Genomic DNA, 14936 nt, shown 5'->3' with positions numbered 1-14936 from the left:
AGGCAGGAGCGGGGTGAAACCCCCCCTGCTCCAAGGATTTTGGCGGGGCTGGGACCCCCGGCATGCACCCAGCCCCAGGGTCGGCCTCCGTGCCGGGGAAGGGCCACACCACGGCACCCCAACAGCCCCACGGCACCCCAACAGCCCCACGGCACCGGCGCTGCCGGGGCTGAGGGACGGTACAGTCTGAGCCACCCCGGGGACGTCCAGCCCCGTGGTCTGGCTGCCAGAAGAAGAAGGTCCCAGCCTGGTTCACCAGCTGATTATCGCCCTTGCGGTGGCCACATCTCCACGGCTAAGCTTTGGCCATCGGTAGAAGAAACGTGACGCGCGTCCTCGCCCCACCGGCCGGCCCCACGGCCCGTGGAGGGGCTACTGGGGGTCTGCCCGGCGAGGCTTGATGTCGCGGGTCTTCATGTAGGAGAGCAGCTGCTCGGGGATCTCGGCCAGCACGTCCTTGGCCAGGCGAGCCATGCTCAGCACCTGGTTTCCAGAGTCGTCCACGTAATCCCGAAACGGCACAAACTTCGAGGGAAAGAAGTTTTGCGGTGTGGTTGGAAACAACCCTGCGGCTGCGGGGGTCAGCGAGGGGCTGAGCATCTCTCTCCCGTGGTGGGACCGGGCTCAATGCCGGTGTTACCTGTACGATGTCCCTCTCGGCGTAGCGTCCCCGGGAAGACACCCGTACCTCGTCACCATCCAGCTCCTCCATGGCTGGGGGGGTGGCAGCCGGTGTCACCAAGCCTCAGTGGTGTTTCCATCCCCCTTCCCTGGTGTCCCCAACTCCCAACTCACCCTCAAACTCAGCCGGACCCACTCCCACGATGATGATGGACATGGGCAAGGCGGAAGCCTGTGGAGCAGAGGCAGGGTGGCAGCCGGGGCAGCACCCAGCCTGGGGTGAACTCATGGCGATGAGGGTGCACTCACGGTGACGATGGCTTCCTTGGTCTGCAGCATGTCGGAGATGACGCCATCAGTGATGATGAGGAGGACGTGGTACTGCGAGCCGTCGGTCACCTGGGCGGCCGCCCTATGGGGACAAGGGACGGGGTCCCTCCAGCAGTCCCACCGCTGTGGGGCAGCCAGCCCCACTGTGGGACCAGTGGCATTTGGGGACAGCAAAGGGGACAGAGTCCCCCGGCGCTCACCCAGCCACCTGGTTGATGACGGGGGCGAAGTTGGTGGGACCGTAGAGCTGGACGGTGCGCAGGCTCTGGAGGTAGGATTCCAGCACGCCCTCAATGCCGGCACAGCTGGGGTTGTCCGCGTTGTTGTTCTGGGGGATGGCGACGGGCACTTGGAGGGGGACCACGGCTCCCAGTGTCCCCCCCGGGCTGTGGGATGCCCCGGCAGCTGCTCTGGGCACCCCCACCCCCGTGTTCCCCCCCACCCCTGGGCGCACCAGGGGGAACTGGTGGGAGATCTTGCCGTCGGGTGGGAGTTTGGCACCGAAACCGTAGGCGGGGAAGAGCTTGTCACTGTCGTAGTCCTGGATGATCTCCCCCACCGCCTTGAGTGCCAGGGCGTAGGCGCTCAGCTGGTAGGGGCTCGCGTAGTGCAGCGAGGTGGGCTGCGATGGCATCCCTGCGGCACAGCGCCCGTCGGCACCTGCCCCGTGGCCGTGCCGATGGGGATACCCCCCCCCAGGCCACCGGCACTCACCGTTGGAGGCCGTGAAGTCAATGGCGACGGTGAAATTCAGCTGCGTCCTTGGGGGGGAGAGCGAGGGAGGCTGCCGGCCCCACGGCGCGGGGATGCCATCTTCCAGCCCCACGGCATGGCGTGTCCTCCCCCCCCAGGACCCATTGCCTGGGTCCCCCCTTCCCCAGCCACCACCCCACAGCCCAGGGCCGCCGTCCTTCCCCCCCTCCCCAGCCCCACCGCCCCCTCGTCACCCCCAGGCTGCACCTGCACCGTCACCGCCGTCCTCGCCCCGAGACCCTCGCCCGTGGGGGGTCTCGGGGAGCCGGGGGGCACCCGGCCCCCCACTCACCCGCCCCGTATGTAGTCAACGAAGGTGAACTCGGACTCGACAGAGAAGGAGAGGAGCGTCACCTGCAGGCACAGGGGGGGTCAGACCCGGACCCCCCTCTTTAGTGGGCATGGGAGGGGGGTCAGACCTGGCCCCCCGCAGGCAGAAGCCCCAGGAGCGCCCCAGCCCCACTCACGGTGCCGGAGTTCACGTATTTCTTCTTCTTGCATTTCTTCCTGGGGTTCAGCACCTGCGGGCGCAGGGGTGGGTCAGCCCCAGTGTGGGGTGCCCCTCCAGCCCCCCGCCCCGGCCCCCTGCCCTACCTCGTACACCGTGAACTGGCTCTGCGCTCGGGAGAGCTCCCGGTAGCTGGTGGCGAACTCTCCGATGAAGTCGTGGCTGCGGGAGGAGCGTGGGGTCGGCACGGCCAGGCACCCCACTGAGGGGCACCCCGGGAAGTGGTGGCGGCACCCTGATGTCCCCTGCCACCCTATGGGCACGGCCTCACCTCCCGTCCCGGTCCCAGTCGTACACATCTATCTTCACCGTCCTAAAAGCAAAGGTGGGCAGAGGGTGAGCTGCCAGCCTGGCTGGCACGGCCCCCGCCGGCCCCCGGGTTTGGGGACACCCAGCCCCGCAGCACCCCACCAGCGAGCACCCTCTCTGCCAGCCGCCGGCAGAGCCGCCCCGCCTGCCCAGCCCTTGTCTCTGCCGGGAGGGAAGCGGGAAATTTGGGTCATGGCGGGGGCCCTGGAAAGGAGGGGGATGCCTTTATGTAATTTGGGTTGCAAAAGAAGAAAAAAAAAACCAATAAAGACCCAATTCTGAGCTGCCTGCGGCTGCGGGGCCAAACCCGCGAAGGAGATGCTCATACCCGCTCTGGCCCCACGGCTGCCCCCGTCCCCGTACCGGTCGTAGTCGCCGTTGCAGAGGGCGCGCACGGGGATGGTGAAGGGCTGCCACACCGGGTTGAGCGTGTTCTTCACCACCTCCGTCTTATGGCAGATGGTGAAGCTGCAGGGACAGGGCAGGGTCGGGGTGCGCCGTACGGTGCCGCTGGCACCCTGCCCGCCCCGCCGGCCCCCCGCGCTCACGTGCCGTCCTCGTTGCTGCGGTAGAAGACGAGGAAGGGGTCGGATTTTCCGAAGAAGTCCTTCTTGTCCAGCTTGTTGGCGCACAGCTGCATCGTGACGATGTCCTGGGGACAAGGACCATCACCGCTGGCCGTCTCCTCGCCCCCGGCCCCAGCAGCCGCCTGCGCCAGGGGGGCCGCGCAGCCCTCGCCTCGCCGCTGCCAGGACACGGGCACTCACCCGGCAGTTGCTCAGCTCCTCGGCCAGCAGCAGGATGGTCCCGCACCGCTTCCCTGGGACCCCCCTGGGACCAGAGGCACCCAGTCAGCTTGGGGACGAGGAGGACGGGACAGGGGCAGGAGGTGGGGTTGGGGCTCGTGGCCCACGGCTGGCATTTGGCAGCGTGGCCGGTGTCCCCAGCAGGGGACATGCAGGGAGGGGTCCCGCGGGGCGGGTGGCTGGGGACACGGTGGCTGGGGACACGGTGCGGGACTCACGTGAGGGCTCTCTCCAGGCGGCCCCGCTGGGACCCGATCACCTCCCCCAGCGCCACGAACGCCTGCCCCAGGAAATCCTGTGCCCCCAGCACAGCGCCGTGAGACCCCGGGGGCTCCGGCCCCAGCCCCCCACCACCCACAGCCGCCCCTTGCCCTCCCAAAGCACCCGTGGGACCCACAGCCACCCTGCCCCAGGGCCACCCCAAGTACCCTGAACCTGTGCCCCAAGAGCCACCCCCCAGCCCAGGACCCATCCTGCACCCCCAGGACCACTCCAGGTGCCCACTCCATGTACCCTGGACTCATCCTGTGCCCCTAGAGCCAGCCCACAGGCCCTGGACCCACCCTGTGTCCCCGCAGAACCGCCCCACATGCCCCGGACCCATCCCTCCAGAGCAACCCCATATGCCCTGAACCCATCCTGCACCCCTCGGGCCACCCTACACCCACCCTGCACCCCAAAAGCCATCCCTGTGTGTGTCCTGGCCCCTGGCTGGTGCACGGTGGGCACCTACCTTCTGCCAGTCCCCATGGGGCACGGAGAGATGGAGAGCGGGTTAGAGCCCCCCGAGGCTGGGGGTACCTGTCCCCCCCGACAGCACCCGCACGGGGCACGGCCTCGGGGTGCCCCATCGCGCGTCCCCCCGACACGGGCTGCGCTCACCTGCTTTAAAATGGAGCAGCTCTTGGAGTCCACGTTGTAGCTGGTGATGGGAGAGCAGAGCCCTGAGCCGGTGCCTGAGGGGGTGCCCTGCGTCCCCCACCCACCCGTGCTTTTCGCCACTGTATCCTTATTTATTATCCTTATTTATTCTTATTTATTATCCTTATTTATTACCGACTCGGCACTTTGTTCCACCCCGAGCTGGGGCCAATCCCTTCCCCGGCCGCCCCACTCACACGTCGAAGCGAAGGTTTTGCTTCTCCTCGAAGTAGTAGTCGAGGACAAACTTGCGGACGAAGTCGGGGTTCAGGGTGTTGTCGATCACCTCGGTGCGCCCGAACTGCAGGGAGAGGGGTGAGGGTGGCCCCCCCCGGACCCTTCCCCAGCGCAGCTGCCCCGGCGCTAATCCCGGCGGAGGGGATTAGCACTGCCGGCGGGGCTGGATCATTAGCGTGGACGTGGAGGGATCATTAGCGTGGATGCAGGTGGCCATATGGGCCCGTTTAACCCAGCCGGGGATTAGCCAGGAACGGGGGCACTGGGGGCGGCAGCACCCCCGGCACGGGGCTGGGAGCCTCTCCAGGGACCCGGCAAGAGGGGCTGCGCTCACCTCCTTCCACTCGCTGCTCCCCGAGCCCTGCACGAAGAGGACCACCACTACGGAGAGAGGAGCAGAGCCGGGCTGCCGTGCCGTGCCGTTCCCGTGCCGTGCCCCCTGCCTGGTCCCACCACCCACCTGGGTCAGATTTGGAGAAGGTGTCCATGTCCAGCAGGTTCCTGGGGGGACAAAGCCGGGCGTGAGCCACCCTGGGTGCCGCCCACCCGGCTCCACAGCGGGTCCCCACGTCCTCCCACCCGATCAGGGGATGGCACCGTGTGGCAAGGCCATGCCGGCACCCGGGGCCAAGAGCCCCGGCAACCTGGGGGGACGTGCTGGCTCCCACCGCAAGGTTCAGCGGGACAGTGGGATGAGCGGGGAGCAGCCTCTCCAGCGCTGACAATGATTGAACATGACAGGGAACCCATTTAGAGGATGAAACCTTTCCCCGTGCCGCCAGCGCCGGCTGAGTGCCCGCCGCACCCCGGCAGCGGGAGCGTGGCTAATGGCGGGGCGCAGAAGTGAGAAGAAAGGAGACACAGAGCAGGGGCTGGGCAGCTGGCAGGGACCAGCTCTGCGCCCCCGACGCAGCCGCCAGCAGAGCGATTGATCCTCGTCCTTTGCACGGTGTGACACCGGGAAGTGCCGGGGGCTGCAACCGGCTCCGCTGGGATCCTTCCCGCACCCCTGGGGTGGCCGCACAGGGTGGGCTGGGGCACGGCCAGGGGCTGTGGGGCTCAGCCGGCTCCCCCGGCCCCAGCGCACAGGGCTGGGGGTGCAGGGGGGGGAGACCCCCAGGGCTCCTCCAACAGCCCTGGACGGGGCTGAGCTCTTGGGGGGCTGCGAAGGCAAAGCCTGCCCTTGCCGCGGGCTGTCTCCAGGAGCGAACCCCGGCCCCTGCCCGGAGATGCCAGGCCGCAGGGCCCCGCAGCCCCGAGGAGCCGGCAGGGAGGGCAGGGGCTCAGCCGCAGGGAGGGGGCACAGCAGCCCCTGGCCCAGACCGGAGTTCGCAGAGCTCGGGGCCGTGCCGGAGCTGCCCGGCTGGGCAGGGGGGCTTTGCGGGGCGGCCGCAGGCCTCCCCTGACCCCCGGCATAGGGGATGCTGCTGCCCAGGAGGCTGCTGGTGCCAGTCCCTGGGGACAGGACCCCCGGCCATGGGCAAGGAGGGCAGCGGTGCCGCTGCCGGGCTATATTTAGCCACCGACAGATTGCCTCAGCAGCCACCGCTTGCCCCGTGGACCCCTCCCGGAGCCGGAGGCAGCGAGCAGCACCTCTCCCGCAGCCCCCGTCCCACCGCGGGCCGCTCGCTGACCCGCTCCCGGCCCTGCCGCCTCCCACGGGGCTCACGGGGCCGGGCAGCCTGCCTGCAGCCTGCCTCCCCCCGAGTGGGGCCATCCCGCACCCCGGCCCCGGGGCAGGGCAGCGGGTCCCTCCGAGCAGCCGCGCCGCGGAGCCGTGCCCGGTGCCGGCATCCCCCGGTGGGGACGGGACCTCTCCCCACGGGTGACAGCCGGGCAGAGGGGTTGCTGGACGCCCGCCGTGGCACCGAGCGGTACCCGGGGAGCGAGGGGGGACCCGCAGCCCACCCCACCCGCGGCCGGGGGCTGACCGGCGGGCAGCGGGATGCTGCGGGACACGGGCACCCCGCAGCACATCCCCACGCGTTTCGCACCCACCCGTGTCCGGTTACCGGCCCCCGCCCCGCTCCCTGCTCACCGGCAGGACACGGTGAGCTCCACCTTGGTGCCCGGTACGCTGCCGGCCGCCGGCTCCAGCGCTCCCGGAGACGCCATCCCCGCCCGGCCGCCGCCGCCGCCGCCGCCGCTCCGCGCCGCCTCCTCCCGCGCCGCCGAGGCGGGCACGCCCGGGGGCGGGCACGGCACCGCACGGCACCGCACGGGCACGGGCACGGCGGCCCCAGCGCCGCCCCGGGCACCGGCGCTGCCCCGACCCCCGACGGCTCGGCCCGGCTCAGCCCCGCCGGGACCCCCCGCACTCGGCTCCGTTCCCCATCCCGCTGCCACGGAGGCTCAGCCCCGACTCCCGCCCCGCCGGGGGCTCCCTCCCGGTCCCGGCTCGGTGCTATTTCGGTGCCGCCGCTCCCGGAGCGTGGGCCGGGTTATTTATAGCGAGCGGCTCCCGCCGACCGGCTCCTCCGCCGCCCCCCGGCCGCTCCCCCCCACCCGCAGCCCAGAGAGGAGGCAGGAGAGGGCACAGCTCAGGTGTCTTTACTGCGGAGACTCGCCGGAGCCCCCCACGCTCCCCCAGCCCCGGGCAGGGGTGGCTGGTGGTGGGTGCTGGGTGCTGCAGGTGCCCCCGATCCGGGAATCGGGGTCCCGGGTAGGGGGGACCCCGCCAGGTCCTGGGTCTCCAGCCAGGGGTCCGGGAAGGTCACGCTCAGAGCGTGCTGCTGCCTCTCAGTCCCACGCCTCGCACGAACTGCTCGAGGAGGCCGCCGATGGCCCCCGAGGGGCTGGGGGGCACGGCCTTCAGACCGATGGTCCGGCTGTAGCTGGCCAGAAAGGCGGAACGCACTTCTTCCAGGCGGGACTCGCGGTCGCTTGCTGACACCAGCCTAGGAGAGAGAAGGGGAAGGTCAGCGACTGCGGCCATCCCTCTCCCCGTCCCAGCTCTCACTCCTGGCTGGCAGCAAGGCTGGGGCTCTGTCCGTGGCACCGGCAGGGCCACGGTGCTCAGCTGGCTCCAGTGTCAGCCCCAAGAGGCTCCAGCTACAGCAGCTGGTGCCACCGCCCTCTTGCTCAACCCAACCCAACCCAACCCAACCCTCTCCCATGGAGCCTCTCGCAGCCCCAGCCTCCTGCTCTCCCCTCGGTCTCCTCCTTCGCTACCTCCCCGCCAGTTTCTCCCCCCACCACGGTGCTTACGAGGCCACGGCGCACACCGAAAGCGCCGCTTTTGCCAAGCGGGTGCTGACTGACGTCAGCCCCTGCGCCGGCTCCCTCCCTTCCTCGCACAGCATTCCCAGACGGAGCCTGTCCCCACGTGCTGCGGCTGGATGGTCGTTTCCAATCTATTTGCGACCGTCCCTCGCTTCCACCGGCCCCAGCCTCTCGCGCTCATGCCAGCACAGGCGGCTTTGGGGAAGGGGGGGATGGGAGGGGGCAGACGAGGTGACAAAAGCCCCAAGGAGCGCTCCAGCCGTGGAAAGGGGAGAGCCGAGCGGCGTTTTACTTCTGCTCCCCAGCATGGCTGCTCTCTGCAAGCAGGAGGGCTGCGTGCAGAGTAGGGCACTGCTTCCCCCCGGGGCCTGCTCTCCTCTCCAGCTGATCCATGCACCTGGAACGGTGCGGGGAAGAGAGCAGAGGGAAGGCGATATTTCAGCCGAGGGAGTAGGGGAAAGCAAGACTAGGGTTCAGAGGCAGCTGTTCCAAGCTCTCCGGCCCGAAACGGGCTCTTGCTGGGGCCCCTCTGCGACGCGCCGGTGGTTCCCAGAGAGAATAAGACGTTCCTCAAAGGTCACTCCAAGGGCACAGCGCGAACCTTCCCCATAAAAAATTCTCTTTAATCTCTCCAGCGCCTGGGCCGGCTATAAATTGGCACAGCTAATTTGAATGGAAGTGCTAACCACCCACAGCCAACAGCTTCGGTCCGGAAACAGCAGCAAGAGGATATGGTGGGAGGCCTATAAACAGCAAGCGATGCCGCGGCAGCCAACCGGGCCGCTGTTTACAGTGTCTGATAATAAAGAGAAGCCGGAGGGCAAAGGAAAAAAGCAACATATCTAAACACATTAAAAAGATGCTTTTTGGCAACCTAATTAGGACGCAGAACTCGCAAACCTGCTAGCATTAAAAATAAGCTACATGAAAGCGGGACTTACTTGCACCCGAGTACAGCGATCTTAAATGTCACACGCAGAGGTAAGCGAGGGCGTGCAGCAGTTAGGTCCCGTGTCTTCTGGCTCTCGCACCTCTTTACAGGGCAGATTTTGTATTTACATTTTTAGGTTTCTTTCATGGAGTGAGACGCTCCAAGGCACAGGGTCAAGCAGCCGGCCGCTGCCCGCCACCAAGCCCTGCAGCCCGGCTGCACCGTTTCACTCTGAGCAGTTCAACCAGGGAGGCAGGTCGCCTTTCCTTGCCAAATCCACGGCGCTCTGCCCCGCTACACTTCCTACGGCCTGCCCGCTCGTCTGCAGCTTGGGGTGCAGGATGAGAGGAGGCTGTCAAAGCCCCAGCTCTAACTAAGCCCTGACAAGCCCCACACAAGCACGAGGAAGTAGGCTGTGAGAAGCGTACCTTCATCGAGCTGCTGCCAGCTGAGATGTAAAGTGGGAACTTAAATGGAATTTAATTTTCCCAAAACTCATACTGCGCTGGGCTGCGAAAAAACTGGGCTAAAACCACAATGGGCTCCTGAGCAAACAGAGCTGATGCAGAGCAGAGAGCGTGTGGAGGCCCTGGGTCAAGCTCAATGCAACGTCCTTGGGAGCTCTTTACCCCTTCCAAACAGCGCCTGGTCCGTCCCAGCACCCGCAGTCGAGCGCTCGAGCACCCCACAGCTCCAGGGAAGGGCTGAACGGGGTGAAGCACTCGCAGCATCTGCTGCACACCCAAGGGAGAAGCACCGCCGCTCTTCCCCTCCCTTTGAACCCAGCTGTCCCAAGCAGCCGGACTCCAAACCGCATGAGCCTCCGGTCTCAGCACAGGCAGATTCAGAGCTCAACTTCAAAACGCATTTCTCTCTACTGAATTCCCTACTCGGATGTTAGATCCAGCTCCAAGAAGGGCAGCAACAACTTGCTGGTGATCAGCAGCCACCAAGCACAGCCAGAGCCAGGTTCAGGGCACAGTAAAGCAGTCGCTACTCCAGCCGCCTGTCCTTCAGTCCTTTCTACTCCTTCAACGATCTCCAAACTACTACAGGAGCAGCACAGCGTGTCCTCGTGAAAGGAGGGGAGCAAATCCCAGCCAGGCCATGTCCGACATCCCTCGCAATTCTTCGATCTGCCAATTCATGGGTCTCGTAGCTGAATCATAACTTAGGAGCGGCTGCTCTGCTCAGCAGCACGGCACGCAGCCACACGAGAAGGCAAGCCAGGGCAGCCAGCCTGCCTCACAGGAGACGTTGGTTTTCACGTCGCTTGCCCTCTGCCTCCAAAGCACGTACTCAGACCTCGGTAAGGGACCGCAAGCGTTTGGCAGCACAGCTCCAGCACAGCTAGCTAGCAGCAGCCCCTGATCTGCCATTTCAGTTTCTTGATGGAGAGTTTGCAGCCTGAAGGCACATGCCAAGGTTCTCCTCTAACAGCAATTAAAGCGTGTCTCCTGTCTTTCAAGCTTCCACAGAGGTGGCTTTCTATCTGGGGAGGAACATTTGCCTCCCAGCCATTTTACACGGCAAGATGGAGGGTCTCTGCTGCTCTGCACTGGCCAGACGCAGCACCTGCAAATGATGCTGCGCGTGGTCAGACAAAAGTCGAGGTGACAGAAGGAAAGCCCCTCTCTTACTGCAGAAAGAATCTGAACCCAGCAGGGAGATGGAGACGAGCAAGATCCAAAAGCAAGAAAATCTGGGTTACCAGTCCTGTCCTGACAAGCATGCATCCTCAAATGCACTCGATTATGCCCAAATTCAGCATCTTCAAGGAAGAGAGAAAAGCCTCTTCTTCCTACAGAAACCAAAGTGCCCCCCCGTCATTAGGCAGAGAAAATGCAGGTTTCTTTCCAAGTTCAGCATAAGCAAAGAGTGCTCAGCGACTCAGTTTCTGGATGGAAAGCATCAAGGCGGGGAAGACGGGACAGCTTGTTATGGGCTCCCAGGCTTCTTCGAAAGTGCCAGGGTGATAAAAGTTCCAGCGCTCGCAGCCAGCCGAGAGACCCAAGGAGAAATCCTGTGTTTGAGACACTTACAGGCAAGTGCTAGGGAACTCATCCGGGAAGCTGCAAGGGAGAGAGGCGTCTGCGCTCAGGATTGCCTGCTCCCGAATACTGCCACACCCTGTCACCATCTGCCAGCTGCCAAAGTCTGTGGAAACGGAAGATCCGGGCAGAGAATGGTCCGCCGATCTGGGGCAGAGAGAGAGGGAGACGGCGCGATCAGTCAGGTCATTCAGCCACATGCCTGTCACCAAGGCTGCTGCCAGGGACCCGCCGGGCTGACCGCCAGCAGCGCCTGCGCCAGCAGCTTTGACACTCTCGGGACCAGGGTGCAACATGCAGCTCTGGCTGGGCCCCCGGCCAAGCCTTTCCTTTGAAAGCGAGGGGAGAGCCAGGCTGGCTGGGGCCGACAAAGCAGCGGGAGAGCACCGGGAGCCGGACAGGACAGAGCCAGCAAGAAGCAGATGGCCATGCAGAACTGTGAAACCTGTTAGCGAGATGCAACCGCACGTCCTGCCCCGAATCCCTCACAGATGCGGCCGCTGTGCTGTACGAGGGGCATCCCCCTGTTGCTCGTTGTAGCTGTTAGCACATCCCAGGGCAGCGGCAAGGCCTGACAGAGAATCAAGGCTGTGACTTGGTTAGTGCCAGGGCAGCGGCAAGGCCTGACAGAGAATCAAGGCTGTGACTTGGTTAGTGCCGAGGAAGACTTAGGAGATCCTTGGTCCGGCAGCCCGAGGCATGAACGCCAGATCTGAACAGAGCCAGTCACTGCTCAAGACGTCCCCAGGGCATCCACCCCCACCCCAGCATCTGAAGACCTTTTCATTCCTGTGTTAGACTGCACCAGAAACCAGCTGGCAAAACATCTTTAGGACAGGAAAAATAGCCAAGGGAAGATAATTGTTTGATATATGCAACCTCCCACCAGGAAAGGAGGAAGCATGAAGTCTGAGAAGTGAATCTGAGGAGTCCCTCCAAAATCTCAAAGAGGGCACAATCACTTGAGACAAACCCAGAGCTCTTGGCTTCTGGGGAGCAAGCAATTACCGTGCCCCGCTGCACAGCAGAGTGTACATAGCTGGAAGCACAGCCTGTGGCTGAGCTACTCAATTACACACTACCAAGATCTTCTGGATAATTTATCTGAGATCTGCTGGGCAGATAGCAGCGCACCAGCTCCAGCTCTGCTGGGCCAGGTACTTGCACGCTGTCTTCACAGCTAAGAATAGCAGTGGCGCACTGCAGCTGCTCCCCAAGAGACCAGGAGAACAGCTAGAAAGACAGGATCTCCCACAGCAAGAAGGACCTCAGCGAGTCTGGAAGGCGAGGGTGGGGGGAGACGCACAGCGGGAAACCTATTTGCAATCTCGATCTAATTCCAAGCCTGCCGTTTAACTAGGCTGATCAATACGGCCAAGTTTGAGAAGTCTGAAACGTGGTCCTGAGCTGGCTGCACAAGCGGAGAAGGGGAAGTCACACAGCTCCTTGCACGTCAGCTTCCCATCACAGTGCTAACGTGCCCGCAGCTGCAGTTTGGGGGTAACACCGCCGTCTGGAAGTTCACGCTCTGGAAAGGCATCACAGCAGAACATGGGAAGGGCAGAGCTTCACCTGCCGTGTACAGCTCTTGTGCTCTGGCTGCTCGGTGAACCAAGGAGTGAGGTTCAGAGAGGTGCTGTGAGAGTTAAGTATTGGGAGAACCCCTTCTTGCAAAAAGGTGTTTTTCCTAGAGCGCGTAACACTGTAGTCAGAACGAGGCCATTTCATTGAAAGTGGAACTACAGCATATACTCTTAGAAAGACATTTTGGAGATCAGACAGGGACAACCTTCCCTGGGATGCAAAGAATTCGTAAGGGAAAGGGAGCAGCTCTTTGGTGACATCTACCCCTCTCCCTGCCTTTGGGAGATAAAGCCGAGGAAGTCAGCTTGATGGAGGAGAGCAGGCAGAGCGTTTGGGCCCAGCGCACGGTGCCACGCTGGAAGCGCAGTAGGAAGAAGAGGATGTCACCTCCCTGAGAGCACAGCACAGCCAGGCAGGAAAACCAGGAGTGTCACACGCAGTGACAAGAACTCGAGCTAAAGCAGTAAAGAGGTCTACAGGCAATGGGCTTGGGCTGAAAGTAGACAGGGACATCATTGCTGCCAGAGAAGTAAGGAGTTGCTGAACAGAGGAGAGGTTTGGGGCCAGGCAGAAACAAAGGTTTTGAAGAGGGAGACTCTGGATGGCAGAGGAGGGCTTGGGCTATCGCAGGATCTCCAGGGGAAGGTGAAGAGAACTGAGCAGAGCTCTGCTGTTCTTGCAAAGGGAGAGTAGCGTCAGGAGCCTGCCTAGGAGACTGTGCCCACGTGGCAAGCGAAGGAACAAGACATGATCCAGGGCCCCAGGGACAGTAAAAATGTCCATTTGCCCAGTATCATCGACCATGCTGGCCAGGTGAGTCTGTACTAGAGCAAATGAGCAGAAAATTGTTTCCTGCTTTGGGTGTGTGGCCTCAGCTTCCAGCTGCTGGTCACCTTCCATGGTTGTCAGCTAAGATTAGACTGACCTTACACCACCTCTTGGAGGTGGATCAAGTCACCTCTTGAATCCTTTCTTGGACAGGCTGATAAAAGCATCGTGCGCCTCCTGCAAGACTGACTCTCAGTGGCTCTCTAGTTCTCTAACCCTTCCTGGGGTCCCTGACCCCACCAAGCAGCTGTGCAAACTTAGTCAAGTTACATCTAACCTAATAGCACAGCAGTCTGGGACTTCAAGGCAGCCAATGCTGTGTCTTCCCTCCAGGCAGCAGAATAAACACTTGTCGATTAATTGAATAAACTGATTGACTCTGCAATGAGTCCAGGTCACCTCTCTCCTGGCTTAGATACCTGAGCCTAGCCAGCAGAGCTAAGATATTGTGGGAGACTTTCCCCTCTATCCCCAACGCCTTCTCGAGGGAGGCTCCCGAGGAAGCGTCATGACCAACAAGCGTCTTGAACAGCCTTGAGACACAGCAGGGGCCGAGGCTGGGTGAGACAGGCGGGGAAGGCATGGTGTGGGAAATCTTGCATTTGCACTGCAAGGGCAGCAGAGCTTCTTAAAAGCTGAGCTTGGCTTGAGACCAAGAGCAGATCTCTAGGGTGACTGTATCCCAGCGCAATCCAGTCAATGCTAGAGGTGAAAGTCTTCCTGTTATTTCTGCCCCTGAAGGCTCCTTGTAAATCTTCCTGCAGAGGCCCAAAAAGGGCTTCAGTGAGGCCCCCAGAGCAAGCTGGGGTTGCTGGGGCACCGGGACCAGTCCCCAAGCCTGTAAGAACAACAGGTTTGCAACACATTACAGCCGCGCCGGAGGCTGGCTAGCTGCGAGGGCAGCACGGAGGGTCTTGGGAAGCAGCCGGACGACTCCAGCAAAGCCGACGTGGTTAGGAGAGATGAAATACAGCAAGTCGTCAAGTCTCTGCCACAGACATCTAATGGCAGACAGAAAGCGAATGAAAGTGAGCTTCACACCTCCACCTCTTCAGGTCCATGAGTGGGAAGAAACTCCCTCAAAAGTGCAAGATTAACAAAATTAGATTAGCAAAACAGAGATGAGCTGCAAGCTGTTCCTTCACACAAGGAAGGACCTCTAGCAGGCCATAAACTGGCAACTCTTAGCCTGGAACGGTTCCTTTTAATTAGGTCAGCGCTTCCCATGCAACATGCTGTACAAGACAGAGTATTTCAGAGCACATGGACACTCGCTTACCAGAGGAGAGCCAATACCGGAGGCAGAGCAGCAGTCAGGGATCCTTCCCTTTCTTAATACGTAATTGAGACGAGTGCCAAGTGCCCAGCAGCTAGGCTCTCATCCTGCCCTGTGCTACCTACGCTCACCTGACATATTTCTACACACCTAGGACTATTTGGGAAGCAGCTCATTTGCCAGCATATGCTCTGTGCCTCAAATCGAAGCGTTAAGTAGGTACCGTACGTGCAGGCAGACTGTGGCAACCTGGAGTAAAGGGCAGCCTTTCCCACCTTTGCGTGGGAAATGTTGGCAAGGAGTACTTGGCAGAGAGCTGTACTGAGAGCCCTGCCTGAATCCCAGGCAGCTATCTACAGGCTGTGTTAGTGCCGTAACAGCCTGAGCAGCCAGTCCTCCGCGAGCGCAACCGTTTTCGATTGCGGCACAGTCATGTGCATTTTGTGGCATAGCCGTGCAATAATTCCAGAAAAACATCCCTGTAAACAATTCCTGTCCTGCTGCGGTCGCTATCCCAAGTTGTCACATCGCAGATACAGCTTCCAAGCCAGGTGGCTGT

General features: G+C 62.5%; 2 protein-coding genes across 10 annotated transcripts in view; both read right to left on the bottom strand.

Moving 5' to 3' along the window:
• Window positions 1–81: 81 nt before the first annotated feature.
• On the bottom strand, window positions 82–6600 carry CPNE9 (copine family member 9; the record flags this gene model as incomplete). Of its 3 annotated transcripts, none has more annotated exons than XM_082321102.1 (20): window positions 82–525; window positions 641–714; window positions 796–853; window positions 931–1033; window positions 1152–1279; window positions 1406–1587; window positions 1666–1712; window positions 1997–2058; window positions 2172–2225; window positions 2299–2374; window positions 2484–2553; window positions 2850–2989; window positions 3070–3173; window positions 3289–3352; window positions 3546–3622; window positions 4210–4249; window positions 4446–4549; window positions 4820–4866; window positions 4946–4986; window positions 6524–6600. In XM_082321102.1, 20 exons carry the CDS (start codon window positions 6598–6600, stop codon window positions 373–375), a joined length of 1701 nt encoding a protein of 566 aa, XP_082177228.1. In that variant the 3' UTR covers window positions 82–372. The 3 variants fall into 3 exon arrangements, with proteins under 3 accessions (XP_082177228.1, XP_082177229.1, XP_082177230.1); XM_082321103.1 differs by having other exon boundaries at window positions 82–549; window positions 2484–2525; window positions 2885–2989; XM_082321104.1 differs by having other exon boundaries at window positions 2484–2525; window positions 2885–2989.
• Window positions 6601–7032: 432 nt separating this feature from the next.
• MTMR14 (myotubularin related protein 14) overlaps window positions 7033–14936 on the bottom strand; it is a 33441-nt gene continuing 25537 nt past the window's right edge. For 4 of the 7 annotated variants that reach the window (XM_082321094.1, XM_082321096.1, XM_082321095.1 and 1 more), the window contains 2 exons: window positions 10681–10836; window positions 7033–7382 (listed from right to left, as the gene is read on the bottom strand). In XM_082321094.1, the coding sequence (XP_082177220.1) occupies window positions 7205–7382; window positions 10681–10836 (334 nt within the window). In that variant the 3' untranslated portion in view covers window positions 7033–7204. The other 3 variants (XR_014229122.1, XM_082321097.1, XM_082321100.1) reach the window with 3 other exon arrangements.

This window comes from Platalea leucorodia (assembly GCF_965183815.1).
Source record: "Platalea leucorodia genome assembly, chromosome: 9".
Lineage (NCBI taxonomy): Eukaryota > Metazoa > Chordata > Aves > Pelecaniformes > Threskiornithidae > Platalea > Platalea leucorodia.
The sequence above is the reverse complement of the archived record's forward strand: the minus strand, read 5'-3'. Positions and strand labels throughout refer to the sequence as shown.